This window comes from Peromyscus maniculatus, chromosome 7 (assembly GCF_049852395.1).
Source record: "Peromyscus maniculatus bairdii isolate BWxNUB_F1_BW_parent chromosome 7, HU_Pman_BW_mat_3.1, whole genome shotgun sequence".
Taxonomy (NCBI): Eukaryota; Metazoa; Chordata; class Mammalia; order Rodentia; family Cricetidae; genus Peromyscus; species Peromyscus maniculatus.
In genome coordinates this window covers 104012068-104033864 of record NC_134858.1, presented here as the reverse complement: position 1 = coordinate 104033864, position 21797 = coordinate 104012068, and the positions used below count along the sequence as shown (strand labels likewise).

Sequence of the window (21797 nt, the reverse complement as noted above, 5' to 3'; positions counted from 1 at the left end):
GAAGGCAAAAATGTGTTACATTTGTTTGTGCTGTGGACTATTACTTTAACTATGTGAAGGTGTGTTACACTTGTTTCTACTCCCTTTTTAAAAAAACAATGCAAAGATGTATTACATTTGTTTGTGCTGCACTTGTTCAATTATGTAAAGAGGTGTTGCATTTGTTTTACTTTGCCTGCTTAAGGCCACCTGATTGGTCTAATAAAAAAAATGAATAGCCAATAGCTAGGCAGGAGAGGAATAGGTGGGGCTGGTGGGCAGAGACAATAAATAGGAGAAATCTAGGCTTGAGAAGAAGAGAAAGAGAGAGACATGTCTGGGCTCAGAAGCCAGGCAGCCACCAGCCAGCCAGCCATGAGAAGCAGTGAAAGTGAGCCATACAGAAGGAAAGAAAGGTAAAAGCCCTGAGGCAAAACGTAGATAAAGAGAAACAGGTTAAGTTATAAGAAGTAGCAAGAAATGTGCCTAAGCTAAGGCTGAGCGTTCATGACTAATAATAAGTCTCTGTGCCATGATTTGGGAGCTGGTTGGTGGCCCAAAATAAAGCCTGCTACACCCCATTTCCTCCCCAACGTCTAGTGATCAGTATTCTGCATTTGGGTTGACTTTTTACTTTTAACTTTAAAAGCTATAAATGTATTACTAGTCTTTTTGTGTCTAGCTTATTTCATTTAACACAGTGCCTTCCAGTTCCAAATGACAGATGATTCTTTTCTTTTCTTTTTTATGGTTGAATAACATCCCATTGTGTATTGTATTACATAAAAAAAATCCATCCCTCCATTGATGGGTACCTAGGCTAATTTCTTGGCTATTGTGAATATTGCTGTAGTAAATGCAGGCAGGGAATATATTTTTGGCATGGTAACTTCACTCTTTTAAATCTACGTACACAGCTTAATTATTTTTATTTCTTCTTAACTTCAGGGAGCAAGAGGATTTTCAGGAGAGAAGGTAGGACCATCTTCCCTTTTCTTACCCTGGGTGGCAGCTTCCCTGAGAAACACAGCACTGAGTCCATGCCCCGTTCTATGGCTTGGGTGAAATGCCCAGTTCTTAGACAAGGAAGCAGGCCTTCCCAATTGATTGCCTGGCTGATGGGTGACTGTAAGATAGATATTTAAGCTCAAAGATTGTGACAAATAGTGTTGTTTTCAATTCTGTAATAACTGAACCACCATTATCTATTACATGATGGTCTAAAAAGAATTGGCCTGGTCTAAGGTGCGGTGGGGAGAGTGAGGTCAGGGTGTACATTTGGGGGAGGGGGTGATAAACTGGGTTTGTCACAATAAATGAATAACTTTGCATCCAGATTCAGAATCAAATTATCTATTTGTTCACTTATTTGCCCCAGAAATACACATTGCACACCCTCTGTGTTCCCCTCTTTACCATGGAGGGGCATTTACAAAATGATAAGACAGACAAGGGCTCCTGGGCTGATCTTACTCGTGTGTTCTAGAACCTTCCATCACTTCCTGTGGCAAAGGTGTCACATCAATTCCAATTCAAGAACTTGATAGATGTGTTTATTGTCATATGCTAATTAAATTTGACTTGAGTTTAATAAAGAACTCTTTTAAACTTGATTTTCTTGGGTGGACAATAGGGATAAACCCAGTCTTTCACACCTGTGAAACGGGTTTCATTTGGTTTGTGAAATTCTGATGGTTTTTCTTCAAAAGATGCTGTCTCTCTGTCTCTCTCTGTCTCTGTTCCTCTGTCTCTCTGTGTCTGTCTGTCTCCCTGTCTCTTTCTCTCTCTGTTATTTGTGTTTTGAGACAGGGTCTTACTCTATAGCCCAGGCTGGCTGAACTCTGGATCCTCCTGCTCCAGACTTTACAGGTGTGGGCCACAGCAGCTGGCAGGTGACAGCGGTGGGAACATTTTGTCCAGCTTGGCCGAGGGCTTGTCATCTTCAGCGCTGAGTTGCAAGAGTATTTCTCACCCTTTCTTAACACACGCGTGTCCCCCCTTCTGTTATTTTTTTTTTTTACACGTCTTCCTCTTCCTCTTTCTCTCCTCCTTCCTAACCCTGCCCAGCCTTTGCACAGAACCACCTGGAAAGTCAGTAAAGAAGGTTTCTGGAAGACCAAATTGTTACTTTTTAATAATTGGGTGTGGTGCTAACATTGTTTCAGAAGCTCTGTACTCTTTTGTCAGCTGAAAAAGAAATGCTACCTAGGAAAGGAACACAGGAGAAACACCCGTCCTGTGCATCTCTTGTCTCTGACTTCTGCCCTCCCTTCCCACAGGGCAGCGCTGGTGACGAAGGTACTGTCGGCTTAGATGGAGAACAGGTATGGAACTGTCTTGCTTTGTATTTTCTGCCCATTACTCTGGTATTATTTTATCTGTCTGTCTGTCTGTCTGTCTGTCTATCTATCTATGTATCAACACGTGCGGGCACCACTATACACATGTGGAGGCCAGAGGTCAGGTTGTAGAAGGTGGTTCTCTCCTTTCACCTTGTGGGTCCTGGGGATTGAATTCTGACAGTCAGGCTTGGCAACAAGAGCCTTTACCTGCCAAGCTACCTTGCTATGTTCCTATTATTTATTTATTTATTTATTTATCCGTCTGTCTATCTATCTATTTATTTATTTATTGGTCTCCCTGTGCAGTTCTGGCTAGTCTGGAATTTTCTATGTAGATCAAGCTGGCCATGGACTCAGAGATCCATCTGCTTTTGCCTCCTTAGCACGGAGATTAACCATGTCTTTTCACTGACCACCTTCATGTCCTTAAACTTTCCCCTCTCACTTCTGAGGAAACATCTCATATCCATATTTTAAAGTAATTATATACAAGTTTGCCAGAGTGATTTGTTTATTGTCAGACTGTACTGAAAAACAACTTTTGACTCTTAAAAATTCTTTCATAATTTTATTACACACACAATGTGCTTTGATCATATACCCCCATTATCTTCTCTCATCTTCCCCATTCTACTGAACCCTGATTCTTTCCAAGTCCCCTTCCTATTTTCATATCATTTTGTTTGTGGCTCACTGCTTTTGGATTAAAGTTGTCTTAACTAAACATGAGTGTGTGTGTGTGTGTGTGTGTGTGTGTGTGTGTGTGTGTGTGGTTTATTCAAGCAGAGTCAGCTTACCAATGGCTGTAACACTAAGGACTATGACTCCTGCCTCACAGCAACCATTAACCATACAGCTTCTGGGGAAGAGCGTGGCCTTCCCCTTCCATGATGGAGTGTTGATGGGACCAGCCTTGTGCGCAGAGCTGCTGCTGCTGTGAGTTTGAGGTGCAGCAGCCATGTAGTGTCCAGAAGACCACTTTACACAGCACTCCTCACCATCTTCTATTTGCCTTCTCTTTCCCAATGTTCCCAGAGCCTTGGAGTGAAAAATAATCTTTTACTTCATAGAGTTCATGGTCTACCTTAAAAGTTTTAAGTTAGTATGTAGAAATTATGGCTTCTTCACACATAAATGCCAGTATCCTTTGTTCTTGTTCAATCTCCCCCCTCTCCCCCTCCCCCTTTCTCCATCATGGAGTCCTCTCTTCTGCTCTCACATTAGTGTGGCACATGGATGGACTCTTATAGCTAGGGTGGCTCTTCCTGGTCAGTCATTTTAACAGCACATTCGGCAGGGTTTAAACTGCTCTATCTGTCCTCATGTCTCCGTACAAGGACCCGTAACTTCAGTCAGCCCCCTGCCCCCAGACTGCCTATTGTCCCGAATTTCATTTCCATGTTTTGTTATATATTGTTGTTTGTTAAATCCCAGCAATTTAGACGCGGTGTTTCTTTTAAAGATTTATACTTGTGTGTATGTGTGAACGTATGCCCCTGTGTGAAGATGCCTGTGGAGGCCAGAAGAGGGTGTTGCATTTCTGATAGCTGGAGTTAAAGGCTGTTGTGAGCCACCAGGTGGGTCCTGGGAACCGAACCTGGGTCCTGTGGAAGAGCAGCAAGTTCTCTTAACCACCAGGCCCAGACTATTGTTAACATTGTTTTAAACAGCTGACACTCTCTTAGCTTTACTCCCATGCTTATTAGCATCACAGATATCTTCCTTTAAATAGTTGATGTCTTAAAAAAAAAAAAAAACAACAAAACACAAACCCCAAGAAATCACCTTGTTTCTTTTGCCTCAGAATCATCTTGCGGACCTTCCTTTAGGGAGGGTCGGGCTCCTTGGAAACCCCTTTGGCTCGCATTTCTCTGTGTTTCATGCTGTCTTTTCCCTTTGCCACAAAGGATAGCTCACTGAGTAAAGACGTCTGCTTTGAGAGTTAGCCCTTGGCAGCACTTTGAGAACGTCATTTCTTAGTTTTAGGCGTCCTTTGCCTTAGATCTTTCATTATTACTGTTTAGAAGCTATCTGTCAAAATAATTATTTCTTGGCAAGCAACGTTTCAAAAATATATATCAGGCTGCATAAAAAATTCCCATCGCGGTTGGTTTTGGCAGTTTCAATATGTTGTATCCAGGTGTATGCTTCTTTTTATTTAGTGCACTTGGAACTTGTTAAGCTTTTGAATATATTTATGCCTTCCACAAATCTCAGAAAATCCTTAGAAAATTACCCTGTTGAAACTTTTAGCTTTTGTATTGTGGTCAGCTTCCTATCAGATAATGAAATACCCAAAATAATTTACATATAAAGAGAAAAGGCTTATTTTCCTTCATGATTTTAAGATTAAAGTCTGCGATGGGGTAGACCCATTCCTCTGAAGTTTCTGATGGGGGAGTCACAGGACAATGGTGGGGAGCATGTTGTGGAGAGATCTGCTCGCTTCATGATCCAGAAGGAGAAAAAGGAGAAAGGATAGGGGTCCCAGGGTTCCCCTCAAGGGCTCAATCTAGTGGCCCGAGCACGTCCCACCAGGTCCCTCTCTTAAAGGTCCACAGCATCTTCCAACACTAGCACACTGGTACCAAGATTCAATACATAGACCTTGGGGGCGGGGCATTCAAGACAGTGCATAGCATCTGGATCCTCTATTACAATGGGCCTCAACTGCGGGTACAGCCCCTTTGGGGGTTGACTGACCCTTTTACAGGGTTCACCTAAGAGCATCAGAAAACACAGATATTTACACTACAGTAGCACAATTACAGTTCTGAGGAGCTGTATTAAAGGGTCACAGCATTGGGAAGGTTGAGAACCACTGCTCTTTTGTGTCTTTATGGATATCTAACTAGAAATGTGTGAGACCTTCCCATTTTGTCCTAGACTCTCAGTCACCTTCTCACCTTTTCTTTTTCTTTTTGGGCTGCATTCCATATAATTCCCCCCCACCCCCCACACACCTTGGTAGAGTCTCACTATGTAGGCCTGAATGGCCTGCAACTTGCTATGTAGACCAGGCTGGCCCTGAATTCACAGAGATCAGCCTGCTTCTGCTTCCCCAGTGCTGGGATTGGCAGTGAGAGCCGCCATCAAGCTTTGGGTTCTCCTTGGTTATTTTTTTCTGCACTCAGTTCTGTTCCTCTGCTGTTTTAACACATCAGCTGAACTTTAATTCACTTGTATTTTTCAGTTCAAGTAGACTCTCTCCAGGAGTCTTTTATAGCCTGGTCTGTGTCCTGCTTTTTCTTCAACGAGACCCCTAAGAATTTCTTTTTATTTATCATCTTATTGATGCACCAGGAGCTGTTTTAATTGACCTGGTATTTGAAGTTGGATTTGGTGCGAGGGCTCCTCAGAACCCCTGAGCTGTCCTGACGTTAGAAGTGCTAAAGCATGTTCCCACTCTTGGCTGGAGCGTAAAACTACGTGACGGAAGCTTCCAGAGTGACCGATGGGATTAAGATTCCTTGCACGTTTATTTTTTCTAGGGTGATCCTGGAGCTGCAGGGTCGTCTGGAGAGAAAGGGAACAGAGGCAACAGGGTAAAGTATGAGTGTGTTTTCACTCTCAGTCACATCACCAGTGTGCAAACAGTGTTTTCACTCTCGGTCACATCACCAGTGTGCAGTGTTTTCACTCTCTTGTCACATCACCAGTGCACAAACAGTGTTTTCACTCTCTGTCACATCACTAGTGCACATACAGTGTTTTCACTCTCTGTCACATCACCAGTGTACAAACAGTGTTTTCACCCTCGGTCACATCACTAGTGTACACACAGTGTTTTCACTCTCGGTCACATCACTAGTGCACACACAGTGTTTTCACTCTCGGTCACATCACCAGTGCACAAACTGCTAGCTTTACACAGCAGTTTATTCACCGGTCACTGTTTGCACTCCCTGTGGAGTTACAGGAGTGCTTTTGTTTCTGCTGGGTCATCAGTGATGTGCACCAGCTTCCCAGAGGTGAGGCAGAAGGGAGAGAGTCAAAGGACGCATCTCTTTATCAAGGTTTACTTTCCAAGGAGAAACTCCAACGAGAAACTACAAGCTCGGGTCAGAGTTTGGAGACAGTGGAGGGTCCTCTGCTTCCACAACACAAAAAGCTTCGAGTTTCAGTTAAATTGAGAGAAATGTAATAAATATCCATCAGGTGCCTCCTACCAGTGGGGCGTTTTGCTATCCACAGGGGGTGGTCCAAAGGTAAATAAGTTTTGGCTATGGCCAACACAGGGCTATTGCCATGTGAAGGAAATACAGTTTGTACACGGACGGTAGTACAAGATCTGCCACAGTTAAGGATGTGGAATGGAGCAAATGAGAATTGCTGGACCACACTTGAGGAAAACAAATCATCCATCAGTATCACCCGAGCATCTACTGGAATCCAGACCTAACTTAGAATGGGTGGCCCTGGCTGGTGCATTCGGGAAGGCTTCCTCCATGAAGATGGGATGAAGTATAAAGGTGAATGACTAAGAGGCCAAGATGGCTACCATTGGCACTGAGTGGGCATTTGAGCAGAGACGAGGGGGAGGTAGAGGGGACCCCAACACTCCGGGTAATCACGGCATTTTTATTCAGACCTCAATGAGAGGGGAGGGGAGAGAGAGAGACCAAACCAGGGTAGTTCAGTCAGGAGAAAGTCACAAGGAAAAGCATAGAGTTGGGAAACTTCAGGGTGGGAAGGAGGACTTCAGTTTTGCAGTAGAGGATGAACCAGAAAGACATAAAGAGCAGGAGGAATGCCCTTAACTCAAGCGGAGGTCAATTCAATGCCTCTTCCCCTGACTTCTAAAAAAAATTAATTCTCATTAATTCTCTCTCATATGTTACATCCCGACTGCAGTCGTTCCCCCCCCCCCCCCCGCCCCCGCTTCTCCCAGTCCCTCCCCCACGACTTTTGTTTTTCTTCCCACTGAGTCCTTAGGGGCTGTTGGCTGTTTCTGGGTAAGGGAGGTGCCACTGAAGCCACAGGCATGGGGGGTGACCCTGGAAGTGCAATGTGTGAGTTGGAAAGGGCCCAGGAAGAAGTAAGATAAACCAGAGCAGGACCCCTGGGCCTGACTCTGTACTGAACTTTTTAATTTCTTATTAAATCCATAAAATGAGCCGGGCAGTGGTGGTGGTGCACGCCTTTAATCCCAGCACTCGGGAGGCAGAGCCAGGCGGATCTCTGTGAGTTCAAGGCCAGCCTGGGCTACCAAGTGAGTTCCAGGAAAGGCGCAAAGCTACACAGAGAAACCCTGTCTCGAAAAACAAAACAAAACAAAACAAAAAATCCATAAAATGACCCTATAAGGTCACGCCTAACCCACCTGAGTGCTGGAGTTCCAGGTATATATCAGTAATCATGCCTCCTCCTTCCACTCACGGGCTCTCACTCTGCTAACCCTACCCAAATGCATGGCACGGAAAGCAGACCCCCTCCTCCCCTGTGTATGATCCTTTACAGAGCATTGGGGAGGGGGGGGAGGTAAAAAGACCAGACTGAGACAGCAGGAGGCCTGGGTCCTGGTGCATGCAGAAGGATTAACTCCTGAGATGTGAGAGTCAGGTGTGTAGACACTCCCATAGGGCCCAGCGTAGGGAGGATTTCCAGAAACAGTGTGTTAATTTCTACCTTTCAACCGCGCCGTGTTGACAGTGAATATGCTCAGTTTCAAGTCCGAAGCTGCCCTTGAGATCTGGTTCCTAGTTCCCCTCTTACCACCTTCCTTGTAAGCATTCACTGATTTTATGATGTGATTCATTTCTTTTTTTTCTTTGTGATTTAAGGGTTTGACAGGACTGCCTGGACAAGCTGGACATCGTGGGGAGCCTGGGCTGAGGGGAGATCCTGTGAGTGATGGCTGCGGGGTTTCTTCTGCGTTAATTCCACAGACATGAGGACTGTGCAGAGGCTAAGACTGATGGATCTGGTGCTGGTTAAGGAGGCGTCAGCTCAGTCTGTCTTTACTGCACTGTGACAAGCTAGAGATTTGAGAGGCAAACCATCTCGGAGAAGATCCGGCTGGGTCAGGAGGGTGGGGCTTTATTTGGATTTGGTATCCGGACTATTGAGGTCTGGACATCGGAAGGGTCCACCTTGATTCCTGTCTTCCCTCTTGTCCTCCTCTTCCTCCTTCTCCCTTCTCACCTAGTGATAGAAATAGAACCCAGAGCCTTGCCCATGCTCTGTGGTTACTCCGCCTCTAAGCCAAGATCTCCAGTCCTTCCTCCCCCTCCTTAAAACCACTCTTCCCGTTGTCTCTTTTCCTTGTTTTTTTGCTGTTCATTTGAGGAAGGCTACCCTTTGTTTCCTCAGGGGGATCCTGGAATTGATAATTTCATCCAAGGCCCCAAGGGAGAAAAGGGAAGGCGTGGACCTCAGGTAAGATGGATGCAGTTTGCTTGTGGGGCTGACATGTCGGAATGACTACGTGTTTTTTCAGAACACTTGGAGGCTCTGGTTGAATCTGATAGGAGACCAGAGAACAAAGCCACAGGACTCCTGTTTTCCAGGAGACAGGAGCCCTGACTGCCAACCTCCCTTAACTTTCTTGTCCTTGAGTTCTTGTCTCACCACGTCTTCTCCCTAAACACGTCCCTGCCCCTCACTATCTGCTAACAACGCCTTAAAGGTGACCTTAAACCTCTCTAGTCTTCAATTTCTTTCCTAAAATGAGAGCACCCGACTCAGGGAGGTCTAGACTCTTCTCTGCTTTGAGTTTCCCTGCTCCTGGGAGGCTGGGCTGATTTAAATGTCATTATGCAGCTGGCCTGTTTTCCATCCTAGCCAGAGATGACTGGTGTGAACTGGGTAGTAGACAGTTGGAAAGATGGGATGCCTGTCTCATTCTGAAGACTGGAACCCTCACGACAGAACACATTATAGAGGGAAAAGGGACTTGTCAGCCTGACACATGCTAATGTCTTAGAAGCCGGCTTTAGATTTTTATGTCTCAGACATTAAAATGCATGATTCTGAAAAATGACTAAGATAATGAGTGTCTCAGTTCTCATATCTCATCTTTCCTAATTTCTGGCCATAAGGTCTGCATAGCAGATATTTACAATTGGAGGGGGACATTTATTTCCTTGGGATTCCAACTTGGGACCCTTTGACAAAACCGTAGGGCGTTGGTTATCCTCTTTAGATTGTGGTCAGCGAGAAGTGTGTTATGACGTGAATGGCCACTCACTGGGACTGAGCTAAGCACCCATGGGGAAATCAACCCTTAATCCCTGGGTCTCAGGAGCCTCATCTGGAAGATGGGAAGGGTAGAGAAACCATCAATTTCTGAGTTGTTGGTTGCTATGGTAACAAACGTCATAGATGCAGCATAACCATGGAATGCTCATGCTTAGCTGCTAGGAAGGAATCCAGGCTTCTGAACACACTATTCAGAATGGTGGCCATCACAGTACCACAGCCATAGTGAGAGCCTCATGACCACAGATCCCACAGGCCTCCATCCCTGACTTTGGCCTATTGACTTTAACTCCATTCTTGTATTGTGTGTAACAGAAATTGTAACTGTTTCAGATAGTGCCATGCTTGATCGGATTTTGTGTTTCCTGTGGGCTTCTCCTCCTATGCTGGGCTCAGTGAAGGGTGTTAATGAATATCATTTAATAGACTCAGATGATAGAAAATTACTCCTTTGCATAAGCGGCGCTTGCTGACAATATTCTGCCTGCGATTAGAAGATAGACCTCTTGGGGGCAGTCTTTCCTTGCTATTATTTCTGAGGGGCCTTGGGCTCAGTGTCACAGTTAAGACCAGGAAAATTCCTCCGTGAAACGTTCCCAACCAAGCAGAGAAATTGTATTACATACCTAGTATGAGGAAGGAGTGGAGAATCATTCATGCAGGTCAGAAGTGTGAAAGCAATCTCTGTCTCTCTGTCTCTCTCTCTCTCTGTCTCTCTCTCTGTCTCTCTCTGTCTCTCTCTCTGTCTCTCTCTCTGTCTCTGTGTCTCTCTCTGTCTCTCTCTCTCTGTCTCTCTCTCTCTCTGAGTGTGTGTGTGTGTGTGTGTGTGTGTGTGTGTGTGTGTGTGTGTGTGTGTGTTCCTATGAGTGTAGAGGTCAGGGGTTGACATTGGGTATCTTTCTCAAAGCTGATCATGGATCAATAGACAGACTTAGCTCCAATTATGATTACTACAGTGATTTTTAAAATAATAAAAAATTAGACTGGGAATGTGGCTCAGTTGGTAGAGTGCTTACCTAGCATGCACACAGTCCTATGATTGAACCCTAATATGCATAACCTGGACATGGTGATGCATGCCTGTAAGCCTAGCACTCTGGAGTTATAGGCAGGAGGATCAGAAGTTGAAGTTCATCCTCAGCTCCATAGTGAAAGTGCTAGGTCACCTAGATTATAATATGAGACCCTGTCTAAAAAATAAAGTAAAAGATTGAAATATTCAACATCTGTCTGTCTGTCTATCTATCTATCTATCTATCTATCTATCTATCTATCTATCTATCTATCTATCTATCATCAATCAAGTAAGTGATCACTTATATACACAATGTTGCTTTCACATGATGCAGTAGCATTAGGCAATGAAACATAACAAAGATAAATGTTTATTTTTGTTGCTCATTTTTTTTTTTTGTTTTTTTCGAGGCAGGATTTCTCTGTGTAGCTTTGCACCTTTCCTGGAACTCGCTTTGGAGACCAGGCTGGCCTCGAACTCACAGAGATCCGCCTGCCTCTGCCTCCCAAGTGCTGGGATTAAAGGCGTGCACCACCACCACTGCCCGGCTGTTGTTCATTTTTGAGACAGTCTTACAATATAGCCTAGGTTAGCCTCAAACTCATTAGCTACCTGCTTGCCTTAGCTTTCTGAGTTCTGGAATTATAGGCATGAGTTGTCATGCCTGGTTTTCTGCAGAGGGTTCAGGCTTCTGCAGGTCAGAGAGACTAGGAATGAGATGCAAAGTTGTCGAGAAAAACGCACAGACTTCTCTTCTGAGGGATAAAAGCTGCTTCTTTTTATTCTTCTCTCTGTTGCTTGTTCTACTGTCTTCTTCTGTTCTGTTCTTCTACCCTGATGTTTCCCTTCTGTCCCTTTCCTGATGACTGCCTTCTCACTTCCTCCTGATGGTTTCCTTCTAACTACTTTATTTTCTCCTTTACAGCTTATATGCCCCAGCCGAATCTTTCAAGCAATATAAGAATTACAATGTGGTTACATTCTATTTTTTTTTTTTTTGGTTTTTCGAGACAGGGTTTCTCTGCGTAGCTTTGTGCCTTTCCTGGAGCTCACTTGGTAGCCCAGGCTGGCCTCGAACTCACAGAGGTCCGCCTGGCTCTGCCTCCCGAGTGCTGGGATTAAAGGCATGCACCACCACCGCCCGGCCACATTCTATTTTTTAAGTGAATGATTACAACCAAATTATCCCCAAGAATCCACATACAGTTAAAACATTTATCGTTTAAAATTCTCTCAGATCAGAAGCCTTTCAGCCATAACTATTTACATAGGCAATAGCTTTTATAGTTGCCAGAAAACCAGGTTACTAGTTTCACTTTTCATATTTCAGAATCCTGTTCAATTATCTTAATAACATCCAATTCGTTGTTTTCTAGTTACATGAAATCAATTGTTTAAAGCTTTGTTTAGCTATGATGCACCAAAACCCGTGAACATATCTCTCAATATCAAAAAGAACTTGAGCTAACTCCTGGGACTCGATTATTTTCCTTAATCATTAACCTAAAGCATAGCTGTATGGTTCCTTAAGTAAAACTCCTAAGTCCTAGCTGCATGATATTCCTTTGTTCCTATCTTCTATCCTCTGGGGACCCTGCTTTATCAGGGGAGGGGCAACACTTTGTCCTACCTTTAATTTTCCTACTAAGCTAACTTCTATCATAATCCTTTACTACATTTGTTAAAAACTCTTAATCATCAAAATTCTGTTTTTTTTTTTTTTGAGACAGGGTTTTTCTGTATAGCTTTGTGCCTTTCCTGGATCTCACTCTGTAGACCAGACTGGCCTCGAACTCACAGAGATCCGCCTGCCTCTGCCTCCCAAGTGTTGGGATTAAAGGCGTGCGCCACCACCGCCGCCGGGCCTCAAAATTCTATTTAAACCAACACTATTACTGTATAAAATTACTACCTTAGTTAAATAGTACAGTTTAAGAGGAAATCATCTTCATAATAATCCACAGATAAAAATGCCCAGTAGAACAGGATATCTCCAGGAGATAATCACACTACATTAAAGGCAGTGGGGATTCCCCCCACACCCATTCACGACATACCAGATACCAGAGAAAAATGGCGTTGACAAACATGTAAAGGCACAGCAGTAACAAGAGACATTCTGGAGCCAAAGCCCTCAGGACCTTACCCATCCGAGATTCACCCATCTGTGCCTTGCATTTTGGTGGGCCAATCCCTGAAGTCGATTGCTACCGGCTGCTCCTCTGACATGGCCAGCAGCAATTTTCTACATGTTTTCCTTTCCCCTGCCCCTTTTTCTCCCCCCCTTCTCTCCCCCTCCTCTCTTCTTTCTTCTGGGAACTGAAACTAGGACCTAGTGATGTCAGGCAATTACTCTACCAGTGAGCTGCATCTTTAGCCAGACAACTGTTTCTCCATATGGAAAACATCCATGGCATAGTAGTAAGAGGAAAATAAAACAAAACAGGTTTACTGTATTGGTCTCCAGTTGAGTGTATTCAACTGGAGACCAAATTTGTGGTGAAAAAAAAAAATCCCTACCTATATTACCGGAATGTATGCATTTCTTTCCCTTTGCATTCCAAGTTACTGACAAAGTCCTTGAAAAGCTCGTCTTACTTTATTTTGAAAAATTCCAGATTTATAGGAAGAAACTTGTAGTTACAGGAATGAATAGCCACCATTACCGTATTTGCTTTATGTCTGTGTGTGTGTGTGTGTGAGCGTGTGCGTGCGTGCGTGCGTGCGTGCGTGTGCGCGTGTGTGTGTGTGTGTGTGTGTGTGTGTGTGGTGTGTGTGAGTGATTTTTTGAGCTACTTGAAGATTAATTAAAAGCATTATAACACATTAGCCATAGTTTAAGAAAAAGAAAACTACTCTATATTGAACAATAGAACACTCATACTATAGAAACATAGTATTTATACATTATTTTCTTTTTAAAAGTTTTAAAAATTGAAATATAATTACGTCACTTCCCCCTCCCTTTCCTCCCTCCAGCCCCTCCCAGCTACCCTCCCTCAAAACCCTCCATGCCTCTCCCACTCTCAAGTTGATAGCCTTTTCTATGGATTGTATTTGTTACATTCATATACATGTATATGTGTACACACACACACATATATATATATATATATATATACACACACACACACAAACACACACACAACCTGCAGAGTCCATTTTATTGTTTGTGCCACATAGAAACAATATTATTTTCTGCACAGTCCATGTTGACATTTTTCTACTTTTTCCATGTCTTAGTTTGCGATACTGTAATAGAATACAATAGCCAGGTTGTATTAAACAACATTTATTTTCACACCTCTGGAGTCTGGAAGCCAAAGACCAGGGCACTGGGAGACCTGGTGTGTGACACTGGTCCATCCCTGCTTCATGCATTGCTTTCTTGACTGTCACCTCACGGACGGAGGGCTGGGGTGCACCAATCCCACCCTCTGGACCCAGATCACCTCCCAGAGGCCCTATGCCCTGACCCCTTCAGATTGGGGATTAAATTTCAACATGTTCTCTTTAGGGGGAGCACATGGATGGCTAGCTTTCATAGTGACAGAAGGGACTGTGCAGACTGCTGAGGAGAAAGGTCATCCATGGTATTACACAGCACTGACCCCTGAATTCTGCAATACCAACTTGCCAAGTAAGATGTGTTCACCAGTGCAAGATGGACGGGAAGTGCAATATTGGAGCTGTCACTCCTGGAGTGTTCTTGAAGCCTGTTTTTGTGGTCAGGGCATCTTGTTTTTTCAGTTTTCTTTAATCACAGCAGTATTGCTTGCTTGCTGATATGACATGGACATTCCTGAGCAATTCTCTTGTGAAACATCCCCCAATTAGCACTTGTCTGATGGTTTCTCCATATCTAGAGACAGACTAATTATCTCTTTTCAACAGATGACTTAGTGATGCTATTTTGGTGATGTTAGACCTGGCCCCTTTGTTAGCCCATGCTCACCAGCTTTCTCTATTGTGAGTGTATTTTCCCTCTTCTCTAATGAATGAGTCATTTGAGGAATGACACTTGCTTCAGGACTAGAGCAGTCTTTTACCCAGCGGCTCCAGCATCTGTCCCAAGAACCACTTCACTATGCTGGCGGCAAAGCGCTGTCTGCTACTGAAGTGAGAGATGATAAATTTTCCAGGAAAGAATCTTCATTACATCCAGATCTAGTGTGAGAGGCTTTATCTATAACCTTCTCCTACGTACAACCCACTTCAAAAAGAAGTCCACAGAAGTAGCATGTACTACAAAATGTGAGGATATGGAAAAGGTGTAGAAGAAAAAATGATCAATATTTCCAGTAGCCAAGAACTTACCTACTATTCGATAGCAATCACTCCCCAGAGGAAGTCAGATAAGACCCCACGGGACTGTTAAACATGCTTTTGTGTGGGGCATATGCATGTGTATATATATGTTCGTGTGTGTGTGTGTGTGTGTGTGTGTGTGTGTGCGCGCGCGCCTGTGTGTGTGAGAGAGAGAGGAGAGGGAGAGCCATGTGCATGTGCCACAGAGCACAACTTGTGGGAGTTGGTTCTCTCTGTCTGCCATGTGGGTCTGGGGATTGAACTCGGGTTGTCAGGCTTGGCAGCAAGCGCCCTTACCTGCTGAGCTGTCTCTCCAGTAATTTTTGAGACAGGGGTCTCTTTGGCGGCCCTAGAGCTTACTGACTTACTAAGCTGGCTGGCTGGCTCTGGGGATCCCTTTGTCTCCGTCTCCCTAGCACTGGGGCACAGATGTGTGCTTCTGCTTTCCTGTGGATGCTGGGGTCCTGACCTCAGGTCCTCAGCTTCTGCTTTCCTGTGGATGCTGGGGTCCTCAAGCTTCTGTCACAGGTGCTCTACCCACTGAGCAGTCCTCCCCAGTCCCTGGTTGTCACCACTCTAGAGGTGGTGGGACCCATGAGAATGGAGTCTAAAAATGAGGCGGACTAAAGTCTCAGCAACAGCCAACTTTATTTAGAGCATCAGACAATTTATGTTCTGAAGGTTAAGCAAGGTCAGATGAGCAAAGTTCATGAGTTCAAGCTGTATATAATCACAGGCAGGTCTTGCCTGGGCACATTATCCAGCTAACAATAGTAAGATGGTGGGTAATTCGAAGTGAACCCACTCCTGTTTACCACACCTGGGAGAGGCACAGAAGCACATTCCAAGAACGAACCTGTGTTTAGAAGGAACAGAGGTCGCAGGACTCTTGTCTTATTTTCTTGGAGTTTTCTCCCAAGCCCTCAGAATTCTCCTCACACAGCTCCATTCTTGGACTGTGTTCCAACACCTAGTATAATATTTTTCTTTTCAAAAACGAGGAATTGCCATTTTTCTTTATTTGGGATGAGATTATCCTTTCAAACAATTTACCTTAGAAAAACAGCACACCACCACAGTTTTCTACTTCATAAATTGTAAAAAAATTTGTTTATCTTTGACTGTTTCATACTTGTGTGTAATGTATCCTGACCATGTCCACTCCCAAGCCCCCGAATACTTCCCATCGCACGCTCTTCTCATCTTGATGCCTTTTCCTTCGTTTACATTTCTGGAACCCACTGGCCCAGTCCGTGCTGCTGCTGGAGTGTTGACTGGTCTTGCTGGCTTGATCTTGTGTGTACCTCAGCAGTGAGGTCATGGGTGCAATGGCCCTCTCATGTCCAGAAGACAGCATTTCACAACATTCCTCTCTAACCTCATCTTCTACACGCTTTCCATCCCTTTTCTGCAATGTTACCTGAGCCTTGAGAGGGTTGAACCTAGATATCCCACTTAGGACTGAACCTTCATCAGTCATGTTCACCAGTTGTGAGTCTCTGCAGAAGAAGCTCCTCTGAAATGGTCAACAGTAGGTGTATGGGTATAATCAAAAGTACTTAGAATACAGTCTGACAACATTTCCATGTAGCAAAACAAGAGTAGCAGGTTGACCCTAGGGCCTATGACCTCCATAGCCATGGCTTTTGACCTGGTTTACAATACCAGGCAAGAATTCCCTCCTGTGGAGCAGGCTTCAAATCTAATCAGAAAATGGTTGGTTATTTCCATAACCTTTATTCCAGTATTGCACCAGTGAACACATCTTCCTTGGCAAGTTGGTTTTGCAGAATTCCAAGGTCAATGCTTTGTATTGCCATTGATGACTTTCTTTCTCAGTGGCCAGCACAGTACCTTTTGGCACTATGAAATCTAGCCATCAAGGAGTTTTATAACCTCCCATCTGAGTTTATAAAAACATACATTTATATTTTCTTGAGCATTCAGAAAAATTTTTGGAATTTTACAAGAAACAGTTGGTTCCCAGTGACTGTCTGTCTTAGTCACTGTTCTATTGCTATGAAGAGACACCATGACCAAGACAACACTTATAAAAGGGAGCATTTAACTGGGGGCTTGCAGTTTCAGAGTTCAGACCATGATCATCATGGCAGGAAGCAGACAGGCATGGTGCTGGAGCAGCAGCTGAGAGCTACCTCCTGATCCACAGAGAGCTGGCAGAGACACTGGGCTTGGAGTGGGCTTTTGAACTCTCAAAGTCCACTCTTAGTGACATGCCTCCTCCAAGAAGGCTACTCCTCCTCCAACAAGGCCATACCTCCTAATTCCTCCAAACAGTTCACTAAGTGGGGACTAAGCATTCAAATAAATGAGCCTATGGGGATCAATCTCATTCAAATCACCATGATACCACAGAAGAATGAGTTTAAGATTTTCTAAGTTTGTATTCTTTAATTTTTATGCAGTGTTTATTTATTCATGTGCTTATGTGTGTGCATGTATGTGTGTTTCCATGTATGTGGGCACATGCATGTGCACATGAGTGTGGGAGGCCCAAGGCTGACATCAGGGATAGTCATTGATTGCAGCAGCGTCTCCCAGTAGAACCCAGAGCTTGTCAGTGCAACTAGTCTAGCTGGCCAGCTTTCTTTCTCTGGGGATCCCCTCTCTCTGCTTCTGAACCCTAAAATTACAGGAGAACGCCATGCCCACCTGGCGTTTACTTAGATGCCGGTGATCTGGACTCCTGTCCTCAAGTTTTCCTGGCAAGCACTGTACACATGTGGTCATCTCCCAGTTCCACAGTGTGCGTTGCTTATACCATGACATTTAATTCCTTAAAAAACCCAAATATTTAAAAATAAAAGTGGGAATATTGAAGATTACAATGACAAGGAGTTGGCCATCCTGGAAATGTAATGCAGAATAGAAAAGCCAAACTGAACAGGGTCTCCAACCCAAAGCGCACAGAGGACCCAGTGGACAGCTAATGCTTTGGCACATCTTTTGGATGGTTTCTTTTCACAATGCTGCTGTCTCAAGCACGTGGACACCACTTTGACTTGTATAGCTTTAGTATAATATGGTCTTAAACCAAAATCAGCAACTATTTAAATATTGAAAACATATTAATATTTAAAGTCATCGAGATATTTAATGTCCTTGAAAAGATAGAATGAGCTAGGCATGGTGGCTCACACCTGTAATCCCAACACTCAGGAGATTGAGGCAGGAGGACTGTGAGATCCCTGTTAGTCTGGGTTAGTATAAGTCTTTGTCTTAATAATAAAAACTGGGTGTGATAGCATATGCTAGTAACCCCAATACTTAGTTGGCAGGAGGATCTGGAGTTCAAGGCCATCCTTAGCTACATAGTGAGTTCAAAGCCAGCTTGAGCTACATGAGAGAGAGAGAGAGAAAGAGAGAGAGAGAGAGAGAGAGAGAGAGAGAGAGTGAGAGAGAGAGAGAAAAAAGAGAGAGATTATTATTATTAATAATGGGTCCACTGAAACATAACCTGCCCTTCTCATGTAGCTCTGTCTTGAATTTTCCACCCTATTTTGTGTTTTGATAAGTATATTAAAATTATTGCATAGTGTTTCAATGTTTATACCATATTTAACTAACAATATACTAGTATTGTGAGCTAAATTGTTCCGGAATTTAGTCTTTGATAAAAGAGTAACAAGAGATGTTTTTTTTGCTCCATTACACTCACTTCCTCACCATTCCCACTGAGGTAACAGGCAACTTCACTGAATGATTATCCATGGGATTCCTGCTTGGGATCCTATGGTGTTTTCATTTGTCCTGAAAGATGACTCATTCATTGGACTCTACTCAGTTCCCCACTTCTGACTCCACAGAGGTGACAAATCCAGTGCCTTCTTGTGAAGCTGAGAACCCTTTCTTTCTGTCACCACCTATACATACACTGTGTTTTGGTCCCTCCGTGTTCAGAGACACGACTCCCTACCTCCTCCTCCTACCTGCCACTCAGGACCCTGCATGGCACCTGTGTGAAAGGAAATGCCAATATGTTTAGATGCCAAGCATGGCTTGTTGTAGAATATTTGATTTGCTGTCACAGCATAGTCAACTTTGTGCTGTTATCAAAGGGAAAGATGGCGACTATATCAGTATTCAGAAACATGAGAATTGAATGCCATTTACTTCTTTGTGTGTGTGTGTGCACACGCGCGTGCGTGCATGTGTGCACACACATATGTGCATGCTCATGTGTGTATGTCCGTGTGCCTGTGTCTGTGTCCAGAAGTCTGTGTTGGTGTCTTCCTCAATTGTTCTCTCTACCTTATTTTTTGGAACAGGGTCTCTCAAGACTCACTGTTTCTGCTAAACTATCTGGCCACCCACTGTCTCTTACCCACCAGTCCTGGGCTTTCAGGCACATACACAATTCTGTGCTCAGCTTTTTTTTTTTTTTTTTTTTTTTTTTTTTATTTTTTTTTTTTTTTTATTTTTTTTTCCTTTTTTTTTTTTTTTTACTTTCTTTTTTTTTTTTTTTTTTTTTTTTGATATATATTTTTTATTTTACAATACCATTCAGTTCTACATATCAGCCATGGGTTCCCCTATTCTCCCCCCTCCCACGCCCTCCCCTTACCCCCAGCCCACCCTCCATTCCCATCTCCTCCAGGACAAGTCCTCCCCCGAGGACTGTGATCGACTTGGTAGACTCAGTCCAGGGAGGTCCAGTCCCTTCCTCCCAGACTGAGCCAAGTGTCCCTGCATAAGTTCCTGGTTTCAAACAGCCAACTCATGGAATGAGCACAGGACTTGGTCCCACTGCCTAAATGCCTCCCAAACTGATCAAGCCAATCAACTGTCTCACCTATTCAGAGGGCCTGATCCAGCTGGGCTGTGCTCAGCTTTTATGTGGGTGCTGTGGATCTGAACTTAGTTCCTCATGCTTGCACAGTAAGCACTTTGCCCACTGAGCTGGAGTTTGGTTCTTGATCAGCGCTGACTAACAGACACTCTGTCTCCATACTTCCCGGTATGATAGCTAGTAGCCTGATGCACTTTTTGAACACTTGTAGCCAGTGCTAACTTTTAATTTTATTTCATTTTAGTTAAGCTGAATCATCACATATTGCCAGCAGCTTTGGCATTGGATAACACAAGTCTACAAAGTGAAACTAGGACTCTGTTATGGTTTTTCCAGGACTCTGTTGTTGTTTTCCATCAGCACAAAGGCTGTGCTTTGATCTCCTACTGGTTCAGCCAGCAACTGTGGCCCTGCAGTGATGGGCCTGCTTCTCTGGCAGTGGCCTGGCACTTGGGCAGTGGAATTCTGTTCCTGTAGGCACCGGCTATGTTGCAGCTGCCAAATACAGCTTTTAATAAAATCTTTATCATTCTATTTATCAATAAGACTTGGATTCAAAGGCTGGGGTGAAAACCTGCTAGCTCAGAGAGGTTGAGTAGCAACTAGCTGACCTTCTTGCCAATGTCTCAGAAAAAGAGTGCCCTTCCACTCTGCCAAAACAGCTCCATGCCACACAAAGGCCCTTCCTGCTACTTCCTGTGCAGCTCTCTCTCATCTAGAAAAAGCAAACTCAGCGTTCACAGTGTGATCGAATATCCCGCAACACTCTGTGGCATTTAAACAGATCTTTCCTTTGTCTCTTACTTTTCAGGGAAGTTCTGGTTTCCATGGACCTCAGGGGGAAGCAGGCTCTGCAGGACCTCAGGTAGGTGGAGAAGCTGGAGGGGAAGGGGACTCCTTTGCAGGAGAACTGGGCTGTGGAAGAGGGGGCTAGGCTGCCGCCTGATTGGCTTGTTTCCTTTTCTGAGATCTTGTCTTCCTTTGTACTTTTAGGGGTCACGTGAAAGACATGGCCTGCCAGGGTTGAAGGTCAGTATTTTTGAAAAGTTCCCTTTGTTTCACAAGTAAGGCTATTTCCATGGTTCTCTCTGAGGTCAAGGGGAGTGCTGGTTGGCTGTTGAGGTGACATGGGGATCGCTGGGAAGTTACTGAGGAAGAAGGGCAAGTTCAAAATACCCCTCCCCCCACTAGATTTCATTAGGATTTAAAGTAGCACTGTAGAGAAGAGCTCTCATTTCTGATAAAAAGACATTTCTGGGTGAAGGCCGAGGCCTTCCTCTGTGTGCACAAGCAAGTGCACACTGTGGAGATGAAGTCAAAGGTCTGAGTCCATGTCGGTGCAGTGTGACAGTGGGCTGGGGACTATTCCTGGGAGGACTATTACCCAGATGGTGCATTAGATGCTTGTTCATATCATCTCGTGGAAATCTTCCCATAGCTCCTGTTCCTTAGGGTCAGGAGAATGATCTACAATAGCCATGCTTAGAATGAGCGAGTTATGAAGTACATAGTAAGTCAAAGCAAAAGAATAAATAGTAGGAGATTCATAGAGAGCAAGCCGTCATCAAATCGGGTGCTTAGAACTTCCAGCAGAAATCAACTAGGGAAGCCCCTTCAGGAGGCAGCTGGAATTCCTGATAGAAAGAGTTCTAGCCAAACCTGAGTGTCCCTGCCAGGAGAGATGTCCAGATAAAGAACAAATAGCAACAGATAGGGATGATATCGTCAAATCCGGCATTCCCAGCATCCAGCGGAAGCCGACAGAGGAAGTGGAGTTCCCAATTAAGCTTTCTCTCCGTGGATAAGCTTCCTCATAGCTGGACTTTTGGTTGCCCCTTCCCCACTGCAGGCATTTATTTTTTTACTTTTTTTTTTTTTAATCATGGGATAAATAGCAGTAACCTCTGTTGGAAGGTTTGCCATCTAACCGTTCCCAAGATAAAAGGTTTTGCTCTTGGGCTGTTTTGCTTTTCTCTTTCCTCCTCACAGAGGTGGGAGTTGGCAGCCCATCCTCAGACAAGGGGGCCTTAGAGGACACCTTCAGACAGACATGCTTAGGTCTGAAATGGGAGAACGGGCCAGCCCCACTTTCAGAGTCAGCTTCTCAGAGAGTTCAAACATACCAGTTTACCAATGGAATGTA

General features: G+C 44.2%; 1 protein-coding gene across 1 annotated transcript in view; it reads left to right on the top strand.

Annotated features, from left to right (window-relative positions):
- Positions 1–21797, top strand: part of LOC102910629 (collagen alpha-4(VI) chain-like) — a 105137-nt gene that overhangs the window by 36918 nt on the left and 46422 nt on the right. The window contains exons 14-20 of the mRNA XM_042281553.2: positions 928–954; positions 2259–2303; positions 5813–5866; positions 8105–8167; positions 8634–8699; positions 20466–20519; positions 20648–20683. Coding sequence (XP_042137487.2) covers positions 928–954; positions 2259–2303; positions 5813–5866; positions 8105–8167; positions 8634–8699; positions 20466–20519; positions 20648–20683 — 345 coding nt within the window. The remainder of the gene's footprint in view (positions 1–927; positions 955–2258; positions 2304–5812; positions 5867–8104; positions 8168–8633; positions 8700–20465; positions 20520–20647; positions 20684–21797) is intronic.